We start from the raw sequence: 25925 nt of genomic DNA, 5'->3' as shown, positions 1-25925 counted from the left end.
AAGTGAGGGGTGCTGGGTAGGGCGGGGCTTTTAGAGAAGATGGCCAGGGAAGGGACAGCTCTGCAGAGAGCCAAGCGGGGCTGCCGTGCCCTCAGCTGCGGCTCCGGGCCCAGCCACTCGTTCTGTTTATTTCGTTTTCTGAGCTCTCCTCTTTCTCTCCAGTGCAAAGAGTTCAGTCTTGCTTCCCTGGTTTGGAACTCAACGCTTCCCAAAACTGTCCTGTTTATGGAAGAGAGCGCCTTCGTCCTTTATGTCTTCCTTTGGTCATTTCCACTCAACATGGGACTCGAACTCATGACTCCAAGATCAAGAGTTACGTGTTCTACCAGACTGAGCCAGCCAGGGGTCCTGGCCTGAGTCCTTTTAAAGTCTGATGACAACAGGCAGTGATAAATCAAAACTAAAGGAAACTTGGTATGTTTATGCACTTGATACACACACACACACACACACACATACCACACTGAAGAGTCATCTTGCACTTTCTGCCCTCAGAAAACATGAGGCTGGGCAGGAAGGGACCGTGCCCCTGGGCGTCCCTAAACCTATGTTTTCCTGGCCCTTCCAAAAGCAGATTTTCCCAGAGAGGGTGTGGCCATGGATCCTCACACCTCCTGGGGGCACAGCTGTCCCAAGGCTCCTTGGGAGGGTTCCATCCATCAGTCACGCCAAGCACTGACCAAGCATAGCCCGGGCTCCGGCAGTTGGGAGCCCAGAGTTGCACAAGGCCATGTTCTGTGTGGAGGACCATGTGGCCCCTCTCAGGTCTGCTGCCCACAGCCCACTGCCTTGCCCAGTGCAGCCAGAGGGACATTCCCTTGGCTTTTCCTCTTCACCTACTCCACTTTAGACTTTTTCCCCTTGGCTTCTGTGAGACCACATTTTCGTGGTTTTCCTCTGACCTCATGGGCTGCTCTTCCTCCTTTTCCTCCTCCTCCTCCTCATCCTCCATGAACCCGACCTCTAAACACTGGTGGACCAGGACTCTGTCCTCAGTCCTCTTCTCAAGCCTCATGCTCCCATTCTCAACCCTCGTGATGTTATCTGGTCCTGCGGTTTTAAATCCCACATGCTGATTCAGGTCCTTCCAGCGAATTTCACAAGCTCCCAAGCGGAGAGCCTTCCTGAGCAACTGGAGTGCTTACCTGACATCTCCACTTTCCTTTTTACAGATTTATTTACCTGAGGGAGAGAACATGGTGGGCGGGAGCAGCAGAGGGAGAAGGAGAGAAGCAGACTCCCCACGGAGCGCGGGGTCCCAACGCGGGGGCTTGATCCCACAGCCCTGAGAGTGTGACTGGAGCCAAAATCAAGACTCGGACACTTAAGCGATGGAGCCACCTAAGTGCCCCTCCACTAGGGTGTCTATTTTTTGAATCTAACATGACCAACACAAAAATTCTTGATTTTCGTTCCCTGAATCCCAAACCCAGTCCCTTCCTTCCCCAGTTCTCACCATCTCAGCAGATGATACCTGGACTCTATCTAGAGGCTCAGGCCCCAAACCAAAGTGTCATTCTATTTTTCTTTTCCTTACTGAGGTATAATTAATATTACACACACACACACACACACACACACACACACACTATAATATTAGTTTCAGGTATCAACATAATAATTGTATATTTGTATTTGTTGTGATATGATCACCACAAATTTAGTTAATGTCTGCCACCATACACAGTGATAACAATTTTTTTTTTCCTGTGATGAGAACTTTTAAGATCTACTCTCTCAGCAACTTTCAAATATGCAATGCAGTATTTTTGATCATAGTCACTGTGCTGTAATTACGTCCTCATGATTTATTTATTTTATAGCTGGCAGTTTGTACCTTTTAATCCCCTTCACTCATTTCTCCTCTTGAACAGGCCAAATTTGATCCTGCTAGGGGCCCTCACATTCGGCTCCCTCAGCCTGGAACTTTCCCTCCCCTGGATCTTCAAAGAGCAGCTTATGTATAACAAACCTGGGCTTGGGGTATTTTGTTGATTCACCACTGGAGGGGGCTGTCTGGCAGGTAATTGTGTACCAACCTCAGAGGGCAGAGGGTTGGTTACATTACCACAGGTATGTGCTAAGGAGGGTGGAAGAGCTGGTGTTACCCGAGGAGCAGCAGTCACTGAGAGGACACAGATGTTTGCCCTTTCCCTCTTTCTCTGCTCCACTCTAGCCCACTGGAGGAGCTGGATCTGAAGACAGAGGATCTTTGAATCAGATAGGAGGGTTTTAAGTCTTTAATTAAACTGCACTGAAATTTATTCACCAAAAGGAACCAAGCAACTATGGAATCAGTCTGCCCAACTCCAAGGCCATCATGTTCCCTCACCAGTCTGATGTCTTAACTCTTAGCCTTATTTATTCTATTCCTGGAAGCTGGTTTCTTTCTTCCTCTGGGCTAACAGCAGACTATAAACTGATATGTTATCTGCTAGAAATGGTCAGTGTTTACCACCTATCTGCTCTAAATGCCAGCCCAGCAAAAAAGTTTTTAATTCCCTTCCTCCATTGGAAGCCCTCTAAATGCTGCTCCAGGCAAAGGCGGCATGCAGGAGGAACCCCATGACAACCCAGGTATGAGACAGGCGGGAAGCTGCAGCCCCGCCATTGCTCCGAGGTTACCAAAATGGCTGTCGGTCTGCATTCTTTCCAGACAGTGCTCTGAGGGGCTTACCAGTTAGAGTGGAGCAGACATGTTGGATTTTCAGGGACACACCTGGTATATGCCTGCTGTCCTAAACTCATTATTCACAGACTTCCCATTCAGGCTCAAAAAAACTCCATTCTAGATAAAATAAATGGACGTTCTACCAAATAGAAATAAACTGACAGTGGCAACCTCGAGGCATCCTTGAGTTGGTTTGTAACAAGGACTAAGAGGGCCAAGCATGAAAAGAACTCAGACAAATCAAGGAGAGCCAGGCCTGGGCAGAGCCTATCTACTAGCCTCCCTGGTCTAGGACAGTGACCAGCCCCTTGAAAGGAAGCGCCAAGGACTTGGGTCAGAACTCCCCCGCTGACTCTCCACCATTCAGCAGCACGTGTCGTCCTTGACAAGCTCTGGACCAGAGGCTCCGGTAGGTGTTAGAGAGTGATCGCTACCTTAAATACTGCCTGGTGTCCCCGGGGGCTTGCCCTGGTACTGAACAGGGACATGGGGTCACACAAAGAGAAGACCATGATCTTGAGGTTCCAACTTGCTTTCCAGTCATTTTAAATCCACTTTCAGTCCAAAAGAAGTAACAAGAAAAGAAAAACACCTGCAACTCCACTACTGGCTGGCTCATCTTTCTTTTCCTTTTTAGCCATATTTTTTCATTTTTTTGGACTAGATCCTTTCTAAAATTCAAAATTCTGAATAAAGTCTATGGGGGAAAAATGTCCCGGATTCTGCCATAACCTTCTGACTCGCAGTGACAAATGATTTGCAAGTTTCTTCTCTCCCGTTTTACCCCTGGAACCTTTCCCAATCTGGATCCCATGTTCTGGCCACACCCCAAAGGCACCAATGCTTGATGCCACTAGGGGCTCGTCATACTTCCTGCACAATCTCCTTGTCCAGGGCTGCTACAGAGATCCCCACAATGGACTTATTAGAACACTAACTCGCTCATTGGCATTACATGAGAAAACAAGGGTTCAGTGATCAAAGGTCTTTATTGAAGTGCAGATTTTAAAACATTACCATGATTCTTTACTACAGGACTTCTTAGAGCTTTCAAAGTGCAAACAGGCAAGTGAATCCCTGCTAAGGAAAGGGAGTACCGGGAGGCAGCCCCCCCACCCCCAATGGTGGTGCCCTTTTGTTCTTTGGAGATTGTCTGGAGGGATGAATGTTTATGGCGCATACTTTTAGGAATGCCATTCTACTAACCTTACTAGAAATACATCCCTACCATGTATAACACTAATTATATTAATTTCATGAGTCCGTTCTTTTTTATTTCCAATTCAGCAACAATCAGACGCCATGCTTCCTTTTATTACCACTGAAAAGATGGACACGTTGGGTTATTTTACCATCTATGAGTTCTGTTGTACATAGCATGTGGGTATTTTTCTTGAGTAAATGACACCTATTTGAATTCAACATTGATAGTACTTTGAAGTTTCAACTTTGCAAAATATCAAAAACAGGAAATCAGGTGCTTCACAAAAGGAGCATCTTTTTTTTTTCTTTTCTTTTTTTTTTTTTAAATCAGTCTTGTCTAGGTGTTCAGTGAACTTCTTTTCGCATCAATCAAGAGCAAAAATAAAACCCCCCAAATACCACACACGGGGAGGCAGACCTCTCTTCTTCCTCATGCTTGGTTCCTGCTAGATTTCAAAGCAAACTGTACTGGAACTCAGAAGAACCCCGGCCGTCTTACCTCTCTTTGTTATGCATGGTATTTCTTATGTGATTTGAAGAAAGCACTGTGGCTGTCCATTTCTTATGTCTAATCAGGATTCTTCTGAAAAGCTCAAGAAACCCAAGCCAAAAGCCACCCGGAGAAAGCTGAAGCTTCCGTGCCATATCTGAATGTCCTTGCAGAGCGTTACAGTTCAGGCTGATTATGACCTAACGTACAAGCCCAGCAGACGCCTGTCCTGTAAGCCCTTTGCTCTTCTGCTCCCCCCGCCCCCCACCCCAGACATTTAGGAAGATGTGCTCAGGCTAAGAGGCATAAAATGAGGACATGAAATAAGTCACATTCTCTTCTTTATAAACTGTGATTATCCTATGGGTAAAACATTCATACAGACGTCTGCTGGAGCAGGAATTCTGATCCACTTTGCATTCTCCCGACTTCCATCTTTACTACTGGTGTTTGATTGTTAATGTGCCTGTAGCCTCAAGTAACCCAGTAGAAGAGGCCCTTTAAAGCCAGTTGGGCAGGGGCTGGAGGGGGGGAATATCCTCTTGGTTTTTCTTAAAGCACCGTCCAAATATTTTTACTATAGTAAGTGAAGTCAAGGAGAGAAGTTTCTGAATCGCTCAAGTCCATCACTCCCTGAAAGCACACTGAAAACTCTGTAGAACAATTCTGATTCGGCTGTGGGCCTGTGCCAGGCTCCAGACAAGGGCTCAGTCCGGTGTGACCTCTGCCGTACTATGTGTCCAATGCTCTCTGGAATTTAATTCATTTGCAATCACTCCATCCAAATGATAAAACATGAGATGTGCTATATTCCGGGGGTAAAATGAATGTTTTTAGTGGAACCACAACCATTAAGCAATACACAGCTTTTTCTAATTGGGCTCTGACGATTGTCTTCTGGAAAAGAGCAAGTTCAAGGAACATCAGTAAAATCCTGTGAAGTGGAAGGCTGGGCATAAATGGTCTTGCCCTCTCTGGTGCATCACAAAGCTGACAGGGCCATAGGTTGGGTCTTCTCCAGAAGGACAGCAACAGTCTTTGGGAGGGAAACTATTTCAAAACTGCAAGCAACTTGGGATACTGACTTACTGTAAGACACAGTTTAAAAGGTGTACCAATATAGTCAACAAATTCTTTTACTTATCAAGGACTACTGTGCAAACACCTCCAAATCCAAAATATTATACCCGCCTGTCTACGAAGTATCGTGAAGTTTCCTAAGAGTTGTATGGGGAACACTGCCCTCTGGAAATGTTAACGACTAGGCATTAAAAACAACAACAACAACAATAAAAAACCCCAAGATGAATCTCAGGAGAAAATACACATATATACACACATAAGAATTTAAGAATCTCTTATCTCCCGTATGCCACATATTTAATATAATAAACCTTTGAAACAAGTTCAGATGAAAAAAGTTCAAAGTTCTCCAAAAGTGAAAGATTAACTTACTTGCTAAATATTCCCTATTGTCCCAAACATCAGTGTGGTGTGTTTGTTTTTATTTCTATGCAAAAGTATGCCTTGAAACTCCTTAAATGATACAGGATACACAAACCAGTTTTCAAATCATAAAGCCAGGAACCTTGCAACTTTAAAAAGTTAGGTAAAAAGTATCATAACACATCACACACGCAGGCGCGCGCACACACACACACACACACACACACCCCAATGACAACATTTGGCCTCTCCTAAAATAAGTACACGAAGACCATCAAGTGTGGCCAGGAAGGAACACTGCGTCACCCCTCCCTGCAATCCAGGTAGTTTCCTTTAATCCAATAGCATATCTGAGCATATTTGAGAGGGGTGATTCTAACGGCCACGTTGAAGTCCTGCGGAGAACCATTCATGTCTACCCACTGGTGCCCTGAAAAGATGCCAATAATTTTCCGCTCCCACTTCTGCTGCTGCCTCTTCCACATCCTCACGTAGACCCCGGAGCCGCTGGCCCCGGGCTGGGCGTCGCACTGCTGGTAGAGCAGGTCATAGGTCTCGTCTTTGACATCACAGAAGCGGTACACCAAGTTGCCGGGTCGATCATTGTCATACCCAGAGAAGTGGATCCTGCCTCCCGGCAGCTGCTTGGCTGGAGGGCTCACCCCAATCTTCATGAACTTTCTCTTGTGGGGTTTTTTGAGTTCTAGGAGGGCGTAGTCATAATCCATGCCAATGTCGTTGGCATTGCCTTTGATCCAACCCTTGGGCACATGGGTACGCTTCACCCGGATCCACTGAAACTTCATCTTCTCCAGCCCCGCAGAGCTTGAGCTGTTGGCCCCGCGACCGCCGTCTTTAAACTTGGGCTTCAGGAAGCCCACTCGAAGTTTCTGGGTCCCCTTCACATAGGTTTTCCCGTCGTGGATGCAATGGGCAGCCGTGAGGACGTGCTTCTCCGCCACCAGGGTGCCCGTGCAGCCTGTAGATAACTTCACTGATGTGGAGAAGGGGTAGTTGAGCAAGAAGTCCTTCCCGAAGATGCTGAATCTGCTGTCATAGCCATAAATCTGCCGCTTCCTCCGAGACCTTCCCGAAGACTCTTGGCCCCCACCACCGCTGAGGACATAAATGCCCACCTGCGTCTCCGTGCGGCTGCCGTTGGCATAGAGTGTCTCGTAAGACAAGTACTGCTTGGCCTCTTCGTAAGTGGGCAGTGGAGTCCCCTTATGACACTGGGGTCCGCATGAGGAGGACACATCCAATCTGGCTTCGGCCCCAAAGTCTGGCTTGCCCAGGTTGAGGGTGGACTGGGGCAACACCACGGGGAGGCGGTAAGCAGGCCAGGTGGGTTTCCAGTGGGTGCTATAAAGGCTCACCTGCCCAACAGCACAGAGCAGGAGGAGGAAAAGGAAGAGGAGCCCTGGGATCCCCGCCATGCTGAGCACCACTCTGTAGGAACAAAGATAAGCAGGTCAGGAGGGCAAGGGGCTGAGCAGCTGCTGGCTGAGGAAACAGCCCGGCAGCATGCCTGTCATTGTTTCCAAGTCTGTGAACCCTCCTCAGGAATCAGGGTGTGGAGAGGAATCCCAAGATAATGGTCTTACTTACAATCCAAGGCTGAACCCGGGAACGTTCCCGTGCTCAAATTGAGACGGGGTGTTCATTCCCTTCTACATTTCAGATGCCCCTCAGGATGGCCCAGCACCAGGTGGCGTGCACACGGTCGTTCGTCCCCAGAAGAGCTGCTCTGGGAGCCCCGGGTTCTGTGTGATGTCTGGCCTTCTTTGTGCTCGGTTCTAAACTTTTATTCTCTCCCACCTCCCTGGTCCACCTGCCCCTCTTTCCTTCTTTCTGCCGTACTCAGTACAGCCTGCGCTTGGAAAATCTTCAGTGCAACTTGCTCCTGTAAATTTCAACCACACAGCTAACTGAGGGACCAAGGCTTGGAGGAGGGATAGCTCCACAGCATGGCACACGCTGGGATTCCTATTGCTTCGAAGTGGGGAGTGACTCCAAAGAGAGCATGAGACTTTTTTCTTTTTTTGAAAATTTTAAAAAGATTTTATTTATTTATTTGACAGAGAGAAACCCAGCGAGAGAGGGAACACAAGCCAAGAGGAGTGGGAAAGGGAATAGCACGCTTCCCACTGAGCAGGGAGCCAGATGCGGGGCTCGATCCCAGGACCCAGGAATCATGACCCGAGTGGAAGGCTGACACTTAATGACTGAGCCACCCAGGAACCCCCCTTCTTCTTCTTTTTTTTAAATTTAAAACAATCTTAACTATTATGAATTTAGTTCCAGAGTCATCAGCCTCTAGCAAACAAGATATTCCTTCGTCCTTTGGATTCTGTGGCCTGCTAACAGAATCTCTGTCAAAGATCTGAAGCTCTAACGTAGCATCAGGTATCACATTGTGAGCTTTACTGCTGGTTACTTTTCAGGTCTTTGTATCTATGTTCCTGGCTCCACTGAATGCCTTGAATTTGGCCCCTATGCTAATGCTCGCTCAACAAAGATTTATTGAGTGGATTTACTGAATGAGTACTTGTATTCATCGAAGAAGAGTGAGTGAGTGATTCGCGTAGCTACAAAAACCACATTTCTGGAACGATGCATGCTGAGTGCTAATGACAGAGATGTATGTGGATGGTGGGGCGGCTTGGGGGAAAAGGGCATGGAATCCAGGTGTGGGGAGGATCAAGAACAGGGGAGCCATTCCAGGGGAGGTGATGCTTGAGGTGGGTGGTGAAGGTGAGGAGAAGTTAGATAATCTAAGACAGGGTGAAGGGGACACTTCGAGAGAGGGGACAGGAGTACGCAAAGACACGGAGACGTGCAACCGTGCAAGTCATTTCAGAAACTGTACTTAGCTCAGCAAAGGTGGGAAAGGCGGGGGAGGGGGGCAAGAGCCATATTATGCAAGGCTGTGTACACTAACTGAAGAAGTTTAGATTTTCTCCTGAAATGTATGTTCAAAGAGCTGGATCAATCAGCCCACCAGAAAAACAGCAATGAAAAACGAGATTGGGAAGTACTCCCATAAACATTCAAGGACCAGCTGGCTCTGACTGGCTGTGGATCTTCTGCTCAGGTAAAGCTGATGTAGCAGGTAAGGGAATGTGTTCACGGTGACGTTTTCCCGAAAGGAGGACATGGAAGGGTTAGGTCTCCTAGGCTTTGGAACCTGGCAGGAGTGAGGAAGAAGCCATCTCCTTGTTCCCACTCTCTTCCTCTTGGGAGCACAGACCTGCTGGCAGCTTTTGGGTACCTTTTGTTTTCTTTTACATAGAACTGGTAAATCCCATCGATCTGATCTAGTCCAGCTGAGCATGCCAACCCACATTCCCAATATCTACACACGACATTACTAAGAGGTGTGCTTATCCGCCCCCCTTTTTGAGATCCTTTTGCTTGGCTCCTTCTCTCTGATTCCACTTCTGTTAGAGAAAACAGGGATAGGATTAAAAAGGAATGAGCTCCCAGAAAAGGTAATTCCTTGGCTCTTCCTGATTCTTTGAAATTGTTTCTTTCCCTTTTGCCAAACAGGAAGAGTCCCTTGGCTCTTCTGCAGGAAGGTAATACATCTGGTGGTTTCTCCAAATCCTCAAAACCCCGGGGGACGTGTGTATGTGCACATATGTGTTTGTATGTGCTTGCTGGTGAGGAGGGTAGATACCATCATGACTAAAGGCTCTAAATGGATGAGGGAGGGGATGCTAATGCTAGGAAAGCCTTCCTCCCTAATGGGGACTTCCCCGGTGGGCTAGTTGTGGTGAGGACAACCTTTTAGGAAACTTCAGGAAATGGCTCTGTGTCTGATTATTCCCATCTCCTGGCTCAGGACCCAGTCCTTAAACATACCTAGGTCCTGGACAGCCTTTTTCTCTATAAGTTGCTGTCTGGGTAACTAAATGCCCCCCACACTAGAATCCCTGCCAAGTGTGATATGTACTAGGAGGAATCCTGCATCTCCCACAAGGCTGTGTCTTGGACCCCTACACACCTTTGCCTCCTCCCTTAGATTACCGTGGAGAATGCTGATGCCTGATAACAGGGACCAGCAGATGTGTTAGGCCACATTTGACTTCAGCTTATCTAAGAAAGAAAACACAGGATCCAGAGGTCCACGCTGCCAAGTATTCCTATTCTCAAAATGTGATTCTTAAGCGAGAGAGAGAGAAAGAGAGAGAGTGGAGATGGTATTATGCTATGAGTAGTTTTTGTAAACTGTAGGTAATCTTTTTGGTGCACAAAGAACAGGGACAGGGCGGGCAGAGCATGCTCCCATGGCCCCCATCTAGAGCATGCATCCTCAAGTCTCAAACTGGAAATTTACATGTGAACTGGATGCTGGAGTACACTGCCTGAATTATCTACTGTAGCAGAATTCCTCCAGTGGCATCTCTTTATCCAAACATTGAAATAGTCCATTGGCAGGAGTGTCAGGGAAGAGAATGGCAGGAAAGAGTCTGCAGTATTTAACTAGCAACTGGGTCTTAATGAATTAACCTCCCCTTAGGCAAAATTAACTCTAATTTCACTTTCCCAAGTGCTTTGCCTCTACAGCAAACCCATTTGAGAAGTATCAGTCCTTGAAACGAGGTCACGGATTTGTTTGTTTGTTTGTTTGTTTGTTGTTGTTGTTGTTAAGGTCGGTCTTTTCAAAAAATGTTTTGGAACCAGCTCCCGAGAACATTTAGGAGAGTTAGGGGTCTGGAGAAGTGGAGACAAGTTTTTTCGTGGGCATAAGGGCTGGGCAGTCAGTTAGGGTCTCTCCCTGGCCACGGCTTCACTCGGCTTCCGAAAATACAGGACTGAATTTGTTCCTCAGAGAGAGGACAAGTGACTGTGCCAAGAACTTTTGGGAACATTTATAAATCATACAATGCTGGTAGAGGATTCTAAAGAGAGTTTTATTAGGATATTAATATTCTTTAAGAAATATCAATATCAATATTCTAGATAGAATATTATCTAACTAATACCTAACAGTCATTCAATGATATTACTAATTCAAGAGTCCTTATAACTTAAATTCTGATCATTTAGCCAGTGAAGGAGAAATTAGCCCAACTATAAGTAAAGGTCTGCTAAATCAACAGGGTAGTATCAAGATTTCACCCTTTAGGAATTAACTTTTCGGATCCCTTAAAAACAGAAACTTCCATTATTCAGAAATACCGCCTGCAGGTTCCCTATATTATTGCTTAAACTGAACTCATTAACTTGTGGTAAGACCTAGTTCTGATGGTTTATATCTTGATTAAATTCTCTTTGTAACTCTGAAGCCTATAAAACTGCATTAAAAAGACTTTAATTCATATTTAGAAATTAAAGCAGACTAATGCAGGTCAAATTCTTCCAAAGTGGTTAAGTTTGTTGTTATTATTATTTTTAAAATTTTACTGAAGTATAATTATATTAGCTTGAGGTATGCAACATAATGGTTTTTTAACTGACTATAAATTGGGAGATAAAGTTGTCTGTTCTCAGGCTCCCAAATGGGTTTAAGCTGACATCTGTATTAAGGTTATGTATTTCATAAACTGCTCACCCCTTTACCAGATGTGTGTTTAGTATAGCTTAAAAATAATTCTGAGTAACAACCTGAATGGATGATCCCTTTAGTCTTTTTAGTGCTGGTCTTTTCAGACGCAGGATTTTCTAATTTTAGAATTTTCCAGGGTCACAAAAGCCCAGGGCAAGCACTCTGCTGTACACAAACAGGATCTGCACCATCATTTACTGTTTGGGAGCTACAAGCACAGAATTTAGGAGGCCAGAGGCGGAGGGTAAGAGGAAAATTTATTTTGCTAATCTCTTGCCTATCTGGGAGACAAGATTTCCCTCCTCAGTTCTCCAAGGAAACAAAGGCTTCCAGCAGAGGGCGGCTTTCAAGAATGGTGTGGCAGGATGGCTGGGTGTGCAGGCTCTCAGAAAAGTGTGAGGGGGTAATCTCACCCATCAAGGCGTTTTCCCAAGGCAATCACACCCTACCCTGACTCCTTCCCCATTCATAAGACGCCAATGATAACCATGATGCTTTAAAATTAGGTTGGTGGCTTTGCATTAATTTCCCAACTCACCTGATGATAATTTCCTGAATAATTTCACAGAAGTATTGTTTCCATTTTTATAAAGTCTAAGCAAGCCTGCACTATGCCCATTTAAGTCTACTTAAAAAAACACTCGAGGATAGAAACAGATATAATAACAACATTCATCATCTCACTGTTGGAAAGGAAACTAATGGATTCCATTACCTTGAAATTCTTGTCTTCACAAATGAGTCACCTCATCTTTATAGAGCTGTCTGAAATACGCACCCCTTAAAAAACAAAACAAACAAAAAAACCTCAAAGATTTCCAGATCTTACCTTCCAAATCTTATTTTCATTATATCTAACTCCAGGTGGAAAAAACTCAGGTCTATAACATTTCATTTCTAGGAATAAGCCTTTACTGGATAAAGATTCCTCACATACATAATTATCTTGTAAAGTTCTCAACCAAAGATTCTCATGTATCACTTCACCTGAATGACAAAGCGGAATGGAAAATTAAGGTAAGCAAGTATTTTTTTTTTTTAAACCATGCTTAGTAATACAGAAATGATCCCTTTTCCAACTCTGTATCTCTGACTGACAAGAGTTACACATTCCGTGCTCCAGCTCTCAGCATGAGCCACTATCCTGCTGTCCACCATCTAAAAATATTTATACATTAGGAGGATGCTGCTACTTCACAAATCCACTAATAATCTAATGGCGAAGGGACTGTGCACATGGACGTACAAACCACCGCCATCTGCTTAGAGGTTTGGGCACTGATACTTTTCTGCCCCAGAACTGCAATATCTTCAACACTGCAACAACCCAGCTCTCCTCAAGAGGGCAAGTGTTTGGGAGAATGGCTAACTCCTCTAGCAAACAAGTGCTGGGAGAAGAGGGGGAAAAAAATCTAATCCTCAGGACATACACTCTCTTTTGTACAACAGATGAATTCCTGTGACCACTATAAACACTAATGTCGAAACAAACAGTGGGCAAGTCTGTGGAGATAAAAGTTTTGGACACCATCTGGAAGGCTAACAAAGGGTTTTCCATGGAATCTGCGGCAGGAATACTGAACAGTGAAACCATGCTAATTCCTAAAGCAAATACCTAAAAATGAACAAAGCTCTATGAACTCTCTGGAGCCAGGCTCGGTCTCATTTTCCAGAGTCACAGAACCTGTTAAAGGAAAACAGACCTAATCACATAATGGTTTAAGAATTACAACCCGGGGGCACCTGGGTGGCTCAGTGGGTTAAAGCCTCTGTCTTCAGCTCAGGTTGTGATCCCAGGGTCTTAGGATGGAGTCCCACCCACGTTGGGCTCTCAGCTCAGCGGGGAGCCTGCTTCCCTCTCTCTTTGCCTGCCTCTCTGCCTGCTTGTGATGTCTGTCTGTCAAATAAATAAATAAAATCTTAAAAAAAAAAAAAAAGAATTATAGCCCGGACAGGAAAGAAATATAGGGCATTTACAAGCCTGGGCACCCTAAACATAATCTTGTGGTCAAACCCAAGTTTAACTTCTTCTGTATCAACTTTTAGGCAAAATGAACTACCCTAGTGAGCTTGGGACAAACCAGGTGGCAGAACAAGAACAGAGTGTACCAAACTGTCAGTGGTGAGACCTGGAGAAAGGAATTCCCCAGAGCCAGTGGGAGTTATGCATGAATAATGCCCGGTGGACTGAATCCTAAGGGATCTATGAGAAGAAAACTATGTGGGAGAACCTGAGCCTATTAGACACTGCAGACTGGGGCCAGTAATGTTCTCAGATCCAATGGGTACTGGGTATTAATACTACAAACAGAAAAGTGCACCCAAATTCACCATCTACTTGAATAAGGTATTGGTGTTAAAAAAATGAGATCCATATTAGTTACCTGGCAAGAAAGCTTCCTTTCCAGCTCAGGTACAGGAAAGCATGACAGTGACTATTTACGTGGGAAGAACACAAGTGAAACAATTTATTCGAATGCAGAAGGTCTACATATAATGAAACATATGATGAAACTTTCACAAGTAAACATAGTGGCTTTTGTAGCATTTCTCTTAAATTCCTTCCCCCATCAGGCTTCTTGAGAGACACAGTCCTAAGGTCTATTTCCAGTGCTTTTACGCACGAGGAGGATCCCGAAACAAGGGCAATAAATATCCTCACTTTAACGGGCATTAGGATTTGGCCACGGCTAACTTCAAACTATAAAGTCCACTCCTTCCCCTAGGGCCACGTGAATGTGACTGGCATTGGCCTGTCTGCTCCGAGGAGCACACAGGGAGGGACTCCTTAAGTCCAGTTTTGGGCGCTGAGGGAAGCCAGTCCATCCCCACACTGATCCCGAACAACCTGGAGCTTTCCACCAGCCAGGGGCTGTTTCTCTTTCTGAAGCCTCTTGGGTGTCGCCCGAAGGTTAATAAAACACCCGGAATTTTATCAGCTGCTTTTTCATAAGATGTTGGAAAGCAACCCTAATTTGTATTCCGGAGGGGAATGGTGGTTTTTCCTCACCAAAATAATAATTCTCCCTCCTCTTCGAAAACATTTTTCAAACTTTTCAAACTTTTATTTAAAAGTTAACTCGTTCCACAGGCCGAACAAGAAATATTTGCTTCCAACGGTGGTGATAGTTCACAGTTTATAAGGAAGCACACGGCCATCAATAAAAGCTCCAGAGAAAAGATCCTAGTTCCTAACCTGTGCTTGCGGCATTTTCCTTGCTGGCTAAGATGTGTTCACAATCACGCGCCCAGTTAAAAATTAATGTTCAGATCATGTTGGAATACATGTATGCAAAACCCCAGGAAAGAAAGTGCTGGTGGTGGGTGGGGGGTGTGCGGGCGCGGAGGAGACGGGGGTGTTGTCATCGCTCCGCTGGAGGAGAGCTCACTGCTCCCACCCAGCATCCAAGGCAGCACCCGTCTTTCCCACCCGCGGCCGGGTGACACTGTGAATGCAGGCGCCCAGCTGCCCCTGAGTCTCCGCGGAGCTCCTTCAGGCCGCGGGCCCCAGCCCTCCAGCCCCGAGGGCGGCCGGGCGAAGTCCCCGGTGCCCCCCGCAGCCAGCAGTCACCCCACGCCGCGCGCACCGGCCCTTTGTCCCGCTGCAGTCCGCGCCGCGCTCCTCGCGAGTTCCGCGGCGTCCCGAGCCCGCGCCCGCACTCACCCGCGCCGAGCAGCCCGCAGGGGCTGCGGCTCACTGCGCCGCTCCAACAGGTGTGGGCGCCGGGAGGACGCGTGCGACTCCCATGCCTGCCCCGCGGCGCGACCGAGTGCGAGCGGGCGGGCGGGCGAGCTAGCAGCGCCGGCAGCGGGCGGGTCCGCCCCCCGCGCCTCCCGAGGCCCGCCCGCCCCGCCTCCGGCCTCGGGGAAGCCGCGCGCCCGCTGCCCCCACCCCAGCCCCCGCCCCCAGCCCGCGCCTCCGCCCCAGCCCCCGCCCGTCGCCTCGGGCGGGAGCTGGGGGCCGCCAGCTCGGGGTTCCGCCGCCGTGCGGTCGGCGCAGGTGGGACCCCGCGGCGCGTCGGCTCTCGCGGGTCTCGGCCTCTCAGCGCCGGCCTGCGCCGCTCTTGCGGAGGGCCCGCCCGGCCGGGGAGCCCGGCGCCTTCACCCTCCCGGCCCCGCGCACCCGCGGGGCTCGACCGCAGCCTCTCGAGCGAGTCTCGGGCCTTCGCCGCCTGCACGCAGCTGCCTGCTCGCGAAGACGGAGTGCTCCCCAGGGTCGCCCCCAACCCCGCCGGTGAACGCGGGCTACACCTGGGGCACGGGGAAACTCGGCAAACTCGAGTTGGGAGAACTCTGTGCACTTGAGTTTTTAGGGGATGACCGAAGTCCTTCCCGCTTCACCCAGTTTCTCAAGTGCCTCGGAGGAACGCAAAGGTGCGTTCGGGGGGCAGGACCACCAGTGCTTTGAATCCCTTTTCGCACGCGCGGGGTGCGTGGGGCCCGGAGCACGGCAGGCCTTGGCCGCCTCGGAGTGCCGGGCGGGCTGCTGAACCCACCGCCCTGATCAGCTTTCTATAGGGGCACCAGCTGGTGGAGCCACCTCCTCGCCCAGCCGGCCTGCTTCCTTGAGTTCTCTTAGGAGTCCGCAGTGCCGGGTCTCCCCCTAGCCAGGCCGGTGACTGCGCCATTTAAGAATCTAGTGCTAGAGCTTTCCTCTTCTCGCCCAGTCCATCAGTATGTAACTAGGAACCAGCTTTATACATCAACCGTTGCGGTGAAGAAGCGGCAGAAACCACTGTTTCACAGATGGGTAACTGAAGTTTAGAGGGTTAATGACCTGCCCAGTGTACAGAGGCCACATTTTCTCAGTCAGGCCCCTTAGGGGTCCATTCTCTCATCAAAGCCCACTCTCAGAAAGGGAGGGTCTAACATACTCTTTCACACCAGGGTGTTAATGATACACCTAATGTGTTTGTGTCTGCAATTGATTTTAAATAGGAAAGCCCCAACATGTGCTATTATGTGGTGTTTCTCAGTGTGAGAGAAACCGATACCCTCCACTATTTTAAGGGCAAAATTTTTTCTTTTTTTTTTCTTTTTTTTTAAAGATTTTATTTATTTATTCGACAGAGAGAAATCACAAGTAGGCAGAGAGAGAGAGAGGAGGAAGCAGGCTCTCTGCTGAGCAGAGAGCCCGATGCGGGACTCGATCCCAGGACCCTGAGATCATGACCTGAGCCGAAGGCAGCGGCTTAACCCACTGAGCCACCCAGGCGCCCCAAAGGGCAAAATTTTTTCAAACTTCCCCAGTATTGGCTTAAATTAGTTTCTTTTATAATGTTACCTTACTATATATAAGCATTAAATCAGATACACATTTCTATTACAGCTTATGAACAATTCTGGAATAAAGCCAAAACAAATTTAAAAATCAAATATAAAAATCCCTTCCCAATACAATAACGTTAAATTAGTAATGTTTACTCAACTACTGTTAGCATCACGTGGTACTGACTACCCAGATAGGGGTACATTTGAGCTCTGGGTAGCTCTCCTGCTCTCAGTATTGACACAATTTTCTCACTTCTTTCTTCTGTTCCAGCAACCACACCTTTACTCACACCCTTTGTCATTATAATATTTGGCTTTCACTTGGCTCTAATATATATAATATATATATGTGTAATATTATATGTGTTAACTTTGTGGTTTTTTTTTTTTTAAGATTTTTTATTCATCTGAGAGAGAGAACAGAGCAAGTGAGAAGGCAAGTGCGGAAAAAGGGGAGAGGGATAATCAGAATCCCTGCTGAGCAGGGAGCTGGACAGGACCCTGGGATCATGACCTGAGCCAAAGGCTTAACTGTGCCACCCAGGCACCTCTACACTATTCCTTTCTTAATAGTATGAGGGGTAAAGTTATAGCTCTTGGCACCAAGGCGCAGCACACATAGACACTGAAATCACAAAGCAGTTCTTGGTATTAGATGGTTATCCCAACGATCCAGAATGTGTTTGTATTCAATCGATATGAAAACTACAAAGAAAAGTTAATTATGGATCTCCAAGGGATCACAGCTCCCAACTGGAAAAACATCATTAAAAGCCAAGTATTAATCGAGGAGCTGGAGTTGGAACTGGAAGGAGAGGATGAAGGGAGAGACTTCTCAACCATGCTTGAGTATCATTAGTTTTACCCGAATTCAAATATTTATTGAGCAGCTGCTACATGCTCACCATGCTGGTAGGCACCAAATTAAAGAGATGGCAGGAGGAAGCCAGTACAGCAACATAATTAAGAGTGCATCAGAGGCGTTTAAGTATGTGAGTACTATTCTGACCTCTGTCATTTATTAGCTGTGTAGCTTTTGGCTTACCCCTTCTGTTCCTCTGTTTCCTCCTCTGTGAAATGGAGACTACCTCATTGGGTTGTTTCAGGAACTGAATGAATTAATATACATACAATGCTTAGCACACCACCTAACACAGAGTAAGCCCTGAATAAATATTAGCCACAGTTACATCTGTCATATGAGAAGAACAAGCCTTAGCTCTGCTTTGGAGCGGGCTCTTTCAGCAGGACCTCAACCCACACTGACATTCATGACTCCTTTGTCCAGATAGTTTAAAAAATTACACTGTAACCAATTTGGGGAGCTAGGATGGTGAAAAATAAGATCATTATTCCCATCACTCAGAAAGAGAAACTGAGGCAGGGAAGGACCCAGGAGCATATCCCTTCCCTATCACCACTCCCATAGCTCATCTCAGGTCTGATGCTCCCTATCTAAGGAAGCTCTAACTACAGTTGATCCCCGTGAACTCGGGGCTTAAACAAGCACCACCCATTCCTGTTGTTTCCTGAGGCTGTCAAGATTGAAATGAAAGGGATACTACATGGTTCTTAGGTTATCATGGTAATTGCCACAGGAACACAAGCAACAGATCTGTAGTGTGTCTTGATCTCTAAGAGAAATAGCAGATGCCCTCCTACTGAGCCTAGGTATTTGTCTTTATGTATTTGACACACTCCCCAGTTCCCAAAACAAAACCAGAAAAACCCAAACCCTCCCTGCTTCTAAGAACTCAGTTCAAATCCATGTTCGTAATTGTCAAATACTTTTCATGTGCATAGCAGTCCAGTTATCAAAAATGCATTCGGGGGGCGTCTGGGTGGCTCAATGGGTAAGCCTCTGCCTTCAGCTCGGGTCATGATCTCAGGGTCCTGGGATCGAGCCCCGCTCTGAGCCCCGCTCCAGGCTCTCTGCTCAGCAGGGAGCCTGCTTCCCACTCCCTCTCTGCCTGCCTCTCTGCTTACTTGTGATCTCTCTCTCTGTCAAATAAATAAATAATCTTTTAAAAAAATGCATTCAGGGCAAGTCCCTGTGTTTCCTGAGTGCTCATTCTGTGTAAGGTGACTGTGAGAGAGAGCAAGAGGAGCAGATCTCCCTCACCTCAAGGAAGGTATGCTGTGGATATTAACAAGCAAACAACAACAACAACAACAACAAATCAAATACAGGAACAAGTGAGATGCGGACTGGATCAGGCTCCAGCAAGAGAACAAGGAAGAGGGAATCATTAATTCCCACTTTGGCTTGCAAGAAGTGATGGAGTTTGAGGTAGAGCTCAAAGGCTTTAGCAAGCCTTTATCTCATTGAGAGAAGCTAATAAACTTCATCTCACTGAGTGCCTTCACTGTGTAAATGAGCGAATCAGTGGATGAATGAGGGAGCAGAACCAGCACTGGATTGTCTAAATTATAACTATTGTTTATTGAATACATACTATGTGCCACGTAGCGTGAAAGAAACTTTACTGCATGTAATCTTCAAGACAAACAGAAAAAAATAGAGATCAGGATTATCCCCATTTTGCAGGTGAGGAGACTGAGGTCCAGAGCAGATCGCTAAGACACCCACTGTGACACTACTGAGTAACACGGATGGGACTTCTGCCTGATCTGTCCCATTCTCTCATCTACTTTTCCACTCATCATGTTTTAAAAAATCTTTTTAGAAAGTTTTAACTCTTGCAGTTAAAAAATCAGTCAAAGTCATATCAACCTTTAGGGATAAACCTTGGGGTATTTAAAATAACGTTTGGAAAATGGAACCACATTTCTAATTGCTAGCATTACGTTTTGTTCTTGGTAGAAATCTTTTTTTTTTTTTCCTCCTCTGTTTATGTCCCAGTTATAAACCCTGGCCATACTGACTTCTGTGGTAGTACATTGATCTCAAAGAAAGTCAAGGTCTTCTGCAAGAGAATCAGGATTCTTCGAGGCAGCTGATAAATTCCTTTCCGGCATGTCTGAGCTTCATCAGTTCATATTCAGGCATTACATCCGCCCCCAATCACAGACACACCTTATTGGTAGGAAAAACTGAGGCTTTGCAGTACAGGGTGTCTGCTAGTTAGAATCTGGTCTCCAGTGAACTGGCCGACTCTTCTCTCATGGTGCTGTGCTGCTTCCCGGATCTGCCTTTTCTCTAGCTTACAATAAGGAGGTTGAATCAGCTGCTGATGTCGCTCCAGCTCTAAACATCCTTTGGATTCTTCCTTTTATTCCTATTGTGCAATCACTAAGTAATGTCCTGTTAAATGACCTTAGAGCAGCAGACAAGATGACTAAACGCCGGTAGGTGAGAAACCCAAGGCCATCTCTAAACCTAAACAGCTAAATACTGTTTTGAAGGCTATTTTTTCCTGAGGCTGAGCTCTGTAATCAGCTTCAACAATTTAAGTCAGTTCAAAAGTTATCAATGAGGATTATTTCTAAGGAGATACATTTACATACTTAAAAATCGTTTCCATGTGGTTTCTTTCGTGATCATGTGGCTTCTTCTGTGGTGTATAGTATGGGTCTAGAAGTTTACTGGGTTAAGTAGGGCTTTCAGCTCCATGTAGTGAGTAAAGAGAGTTTGAAAAGAGAGACAATACAGGAGATTGGTGGTGGGGTGGGGGGTACAAGTCGGGGGGCATTCTAAACCTGTCTATGTGACCTTGGGTAAATCAGCTCACTTACCAGCCTTATTTCTCATCTGTAAAAAGAGAGCCTAGATCACCTGTTCTAGCAGACTTTGGGTCTATGACACCGTAATCCTCTCAGGAGGGAGGATGTATGTATTCTGTGATCGTCGGACACACCTACCATGGGATCCTGGCGTAGCAAAGAATATGGAACTCTTGGAGTCAGATTCTCTTGGATCCAATTCAGAATTCATTTAGTCTCTGGGTGATCATGGACAAGTATATGAGTTTCTGTGCCTCATTTTTCTCATCTGTGCCCTGGAGCTAATTTAGGACTATTGTAAAGACTCAATCAGTACAAAGCACATGGTATAGGGCTCAGCACAAAATAAATTCTAAACTGAACTTACCTATTACTACTATTACTACTACTGCTACTACTATTGTGAATGTTCAATAAATGTTATAAATGTTTTAAAATTTGTTGAATGAATGAATGAGTCAATCAATCAATTATGTTGGTATAGCATCAATGCTAAAATGTTTAATGCAGGCTTTGTAAGAAGAAATGGTCTTGGGACTCCTGTTAAACAACTCTCAAGGCTTTCTGTCTTAACTCTGGTCTGTAGCAACAAAGAGATTCTTGGAACTGAATTTAGGAGAAATTATAGATTCAAATGGGAGTCAGGGTTATATTTTTTAGTCTCCTCCTCCAAGCTCCCCTGTGGTACCATCAGTTATTTATTCCACAAACATCTACTGGACCACTGATATTACCAGGTCTGTATGTTTGTCAATGTTTTTGAGAGCAAAACCAGATTTTTTCTTTGTGATGGTGGATTTAAAATCTTGCATGGTAAAAAGATAAAACCACAATAAACTCCTATAATTAGCCGTAGTTTTTTGAAAAGCCAGCAAAAAGAACCACTTTAAAAAATATAGCATTTAATAAAACAAATGTGTTTGTATCGCACTTAAAACTTTGTTAAAATTCCTCTTTTTGTTAAGTTTAGATTACTCATGTTAAATGTTTAGAAATATAAGCACACTCTGAATATAAATCTGGGAAGGTATAATATGCAAAAGATTAATAAAGTAGTTATAGAGTTAAATTGCCATAGTGGCACACATGGTGCCCTTTAAAAAAAAAAAAATGGTGCACAGCAAAGAAAAGCTTTACTCTAATCCTACTTAAAAGAATATAGCAATTTAAAATTATCAGGAAGAAAAACAGGCTTTGGCACTAGCAATTTCCTGTAAACCGTGGGCACTATTCTAAACTGAAAAATTAGAAACATTTTGAAGTAACTTTGTGTTTCTCATTTTCTCTGGTCCAATTCAAAAAGTCTCCAGAGGCCAGCACTGGGCTTCTCTGATGTCCTCCAACTTGACTACTGGATCTCATGAAAAAGAACAAAAGGGAAAATAAAGGGGTTTTTTTTCTTCCTTTAATTGAAGGAGAAGCAGCAGAGCCACTGGCTTTGAAATAGACATTAATAATCTTTTGATATTATCTTTAGATTTATGTAATACAATTTTCTCCCAAATCTCTGTAACGTTAAAAGGCATTGGAGGGGGGATTATTTTTGTTTTTATGTTTATATTTATCCATAAATCCTGGATTTTCTCTTTTCTGTCTTATAAGGAGCAAGCTTTCATGTGGTTAAATATGGGGTCTGGATACTAAAAATCAAGGTCTTTTAAGAGTTTTCTTCTTTTTCCTCTGGCAAATGTTACTTGTCCTTCAAACTCAAATATCAACTCTTTTCTGAAGTTTTCCAGATCCTTCATTGCTGGATATGTAAATTCATCCTCTATGCTTTTATAGAATCATATTGACATATCTTAAATTGTAACTACAGCTGACCTTTAAACAACACTGGTTTGAACTGTGTGGATCCACTTATGTGCAGATTTTTTTTTCAATGAACACAGTACAGTACTGTGATACGGCACCCCATAACCCAGGCATTGCCCAAGGGTCAAGTGTACATATGTACATGTTCAACCTCAAGGGATCCTGAGCTCCCTATCAGCAGGAACTCTGCTTGTTTTTCTTTCTTGTCTCTGTGGTTTTCCTCAATAGTCTAGCAGAGAGCCTGGCTCCCAGGAGAGGCTCAACTGATTTTTATTAACAAATGATTGAATGAATTAAGAAGTGAAAATCTAATCTGCTTAAAATATCAGATCTGAGATAATTTGGCTTGCCTGTCACTAAAACCAGGACACATTGTATGTACCATTTGTACCACGAGGGCTCCAGTGTTTTCCGGGATATAAGTCTGAATTTCTGTTTAATGCCCATCCACCATTCCTACCTTACAGAGAAATGTCAAGATAACAAATTTAATGTCTGCTTGACTGCTTGTTTCATTTCACAACTCATTTAATGCTACATGATGGTGTTCTAGTTTATTTGCTCACAATTTGTAATATTCTCATTGACTTTTTTGTAGAACACTTTGGAATATGCTCTGAATTCTGGCTGCCACAGTGTGTTCTGAGTTAGTCTGCCAGGGACTCCTACAGGGTTGTAGAATCTTATTTCCCGAACTCTATTTTTTCCCACACCTCTAGAAGATGTTAGAATAGGTTGTCCATGAAAAAAAAAAAAAAGTCAAACATGTGTATTGGCCTTTCAAATGCTCTGAGAAGTCCTGAGTGGAGAAACCTGGTTAAGCTCCTTTAAATCAAAGTTATCCATTCTTATTCGACTGTGGACTCTTTTTTTTTTTTTCCTCAATATGATAGAACATTCATGGAACAGTAGAATTCCCTAGGATATATTTTGAGAAACACTATCCATAAAGTTGCTCCTATTCTGGTACTAAACTACTTCTGTTCTCAAAACGTGGTTTGCGCTTTTGTTTATATTTGAAACTCTGTTCTTTATATCCACTTGTCTCATTTCCACTCATATATCAAAACTCTAACACAATGACTCATCCTCTACAAAGTACTTTTGTTGGTCTTTGATTTTTCGATAACACTTTCTACAACTTTCTTATGGCTCTTTTAATTTTATTTTTTTAAAAGATTTTATTTATTTATTTGAGAGAGAGACAGAGATAGCATGAGCAGGGACAAGAGAGAGAAGCAGGCTTCCCTCTGAGCAGGGATCCCAAGACCCTGGGAGACACTCAACCAACTGAGCCACGGACGTCCCAATTTTATTTCTTTCACTATCTGCTTACCTTTCCTCTCCCCAACACTGGCTGTTTTGGGTTTGAATCTCTGGTCTGCACTCCTTTTGCTGGATGTATCAGTTGGTCTCAGTTTGCCCCTGATTGGTTCAAATGAAGAGACTTCATGAAGCAGCTACAAGTAGAGGTGAGAACAGGGCTGAGGGAGAAAACAAGGACAGAGAGCACCCAACTTAGTAACAGGGAGATGCCATCCCGGCTGTTCAGGTGGGAGGTCGGGGAGGAAATGCTGTAGCCCCAAGGGGAGGACACGTTAGAGGGGGCCTATTGCTAGAGCTGCATGGTCCAGGGAGGCTGTAGCCGCTGCAAGGATCCGACATGGGGGAGGGATGGAGTGAGACAGAAACATCCTGACCTCTTCTCCTCCTACCCTCTGATCCCTGGAGCCTGCCAAAGTCAGCTCACAGGGGAGCCGGGCTGCGGTGTGAGCAAGGCTCAGCCTCACAGGCACGGAGCAGGGCGGCGGAGGGTACAGAATGGCCGAGAAGAGCCAACACACTGGGAAAGCCAATGTTTCCTCATTTACAAAACAGAATAGTGGCAATTCTTTCTTCACGGGATCAGAGTGAGGATTAAATTAGGAAACGTGTCAAAACAGTAACATGTTCTCTTGTGCCTGGTTCTCTGGTCCGGTTAGCTACTCAGCATTATTATTATTTATTCCAATAGCTCTATGGGTAGCGACTAGTATAAAAGCTAGTTGAGGAAGATAGCCCATGTTGGTTACTTTGTACCCCTTACACATCCAGAACCAAACCCCATTTATTATAACAAGGCTCCAAATGGATGGTATTGTACAGGTGACAGGGAGCCCTTTTGAATGGAGGAGACAAGAGGGAAGCTAGTTGGGCTGTTCTGAGTGACATCATCTGGCAATCTGACCTTGAAAACTGGCAACAAAAAGCTAAACTTGAGACTTATTTTTTGTTTTTGGCCAGTTGTTTGGCATTTCTTAGACACCGTCTTCAGCCTCTGGTTTTCCTTCCCCTCAACAGAAAAGAGAGTTATTATACACCAAGCCAGCACCCCTGGACCAGCCGTCCACAGCCATGCCTGGGAATGGTAGGGATTTCCCACGTTTTGAGAACAAAGTCAGGATGGCCAGCCCCAAGGTAAAGCAGAAGGGTTTGTGTCTAGAGAGAGCCCCAGTTTGCTTCCTGTTCTCAGATCGGTAACCTGTTTTATTTCAAACACAGGATCACCTGGCTCCTGCGGCCCTTGGTACACAGATTAGGAAAACCACAAGAATAGCTGCCCTTGTTCTTTTCACTTCAAAGCCTGCAGAAGGCTGTGAAGGGCTCGCTCTCTGCCTGAACCGGGGAGGCCAATTCCAGAGAAAGCCTTTCATACGAGCCTGGGGTGGGGTGGGGAACTTACCCACAGGAAGGCAAGTGGATGTCAGAGCCAGTGGCCACACAGGTGCCCTCTGCCTCGGCTGGTGCTCTTGGAGGAAGTGCAAGTTCAGAGCCTCTCCAGAGCCTGTCGTCCTGACAGAGCAATGAAGGTCACGCTGGGAGGAGAGTCCCGTACTGACACCAGCAGCTGCAGGTAGGGACTTCCTTCAAGGAGGAGTGACTTTTTATCCGGGTTTCCGGTAGACTAAAATTAGTGAGAAGAACACTCAGCCCCTAGATCCCGTGGCATCCGTAAGTAGTAGTTCACGGTATCGTCCCTGTGCCTGAAAAATCAAGACATGAACCAACACTATTAATAAGCGGCTCGGAAGTCACCATGTCCCTGAACCTCACATTCTCCTCGCGGACCTGAGCGTGGGACCTTGGGCTTTTCCTAGGGCACACAGATGTTTTGTCTCTTCACTCAAGGCTGGCAGAGGCCCTAATTGGACAACTGTGTAAAGTCAGAGCAAGGACAGATTCTCCGGATAAGTGGGACCACTTCATCAAACAGAGGGATCTTAGGTAACAGGTTTGGGGATTCTGCTGCCAATAAAAATTAGCTCTTACCACGCCACGTGGCACCAGTCATTCCAAGATGTGCAATATTTTTTTGTTTTAATGTTAAAATGAAAAAGGCACTCGGCTCTAATCCGGGAAGACCCGGGAAGGCCCAGCCCATCCTAAACTACTGTGATCTCACAGTTGTATAAATAGCATATTGGTAAAGTAAGGGGACTCTAGCTATCTTTCTGTTCAGGACAAGAGATGGCAAGGTCTCTCCCTCTTTCTCTTTTTCTAACAGTGCAAGAAAATGAAACTATTAAATCCTTAAAACCTTTTCTGCAGGAAATTTAAAAACAAATAAATGACAAGTCTTTGATTTGTTAGACTACTCTTTGAAGAGTTGATTGCTGACTTCAAGGCAAATTCCGATGTTGGTAGCAGCCCCCTGACCTCAGCTCCAATAGTGAGTTTATCATCGACGCTTTCATCCCCTGCCCAATGATCTCAAAGCTTCAGGGAAATGAGGTTCACTCAGAGGTTGGGTTTTC

At 45.4% G+C, this 25925-nt stretch overlaps 1 protein-coding gene across 5 annotated transcripts; it reads right to left on the bottom strand.

Annotated features, from left to right (window-relative positions):
* Nucleotides 1-3641: 3641 nt before the first annotated feature.
* On the bottom strand, nt 3642-15169 carry PRSS23 (serine protease 23). Of its 5 annotated transcripts, XM_059412346.1 has the most exons (5): nt 15026-15169; nt 13746-13796; nt 12977-13045; nt 12077-12141; nt 3642-7259 (listed from the first exon to the last, which is right to left on the bottom strand). In XM_059412346.1, the coding sequence occupies exon 5, from the start codon at nt 7244-7246 to the stop codon at nt 6113-6115; it is 1134 nt and encodes a 377-aa protein (XP_059268329.1). In that variant the 5' UTR covers nt 7247-7259; nt 12077-12141; nt 12977-13045; nt 13746-13796; nt 15026-15169; the 3' UTR covers nt 3642-6112. The 5 variants fall into 5 exon arrangements, with proteins under 5 accessions (XP_059268329.1, XP_059268331.1, XP_059268330.1 ...); XM_059412348.1 differs by lacking the exon at nt 12977-13045; XM_059412347.1 differs by lacking the exons at nt 12077-12141; nt 12977-13045.
* Between the last annotated feature and the right edge of the window lie 10756 nt (nt 15170-25925).

This window comes from Mustela nigripes, chromosome 1 (assembly GCF_022355385.1).
Source record: "Mustela nigripes isolate SB6536 chromosome 1, MUSNIG.SB6536, whole genome shotgun sequence".
NCBI classification, from domain to species: domain Eukaryota; kingdom Metazoa; phylum Chordata; class Mammalia; order Carnivora; family Mustelidae; genus Mustela; species Mustela nigripes.
Note: the sequence above shows the minus strand (reverse complement) of the source record. Positions and strands in the feature narration are given on the sequence as shown.

Coding starts and splice junctions, on each gene's coding strand:
- PRSS23 (XM_059412346.1), bottom strand. CDS start 7,246: ATGGCGGGGATCCCAGGGCTCCTCTTCCTTTTCCTCCTCCTGCTCTGT.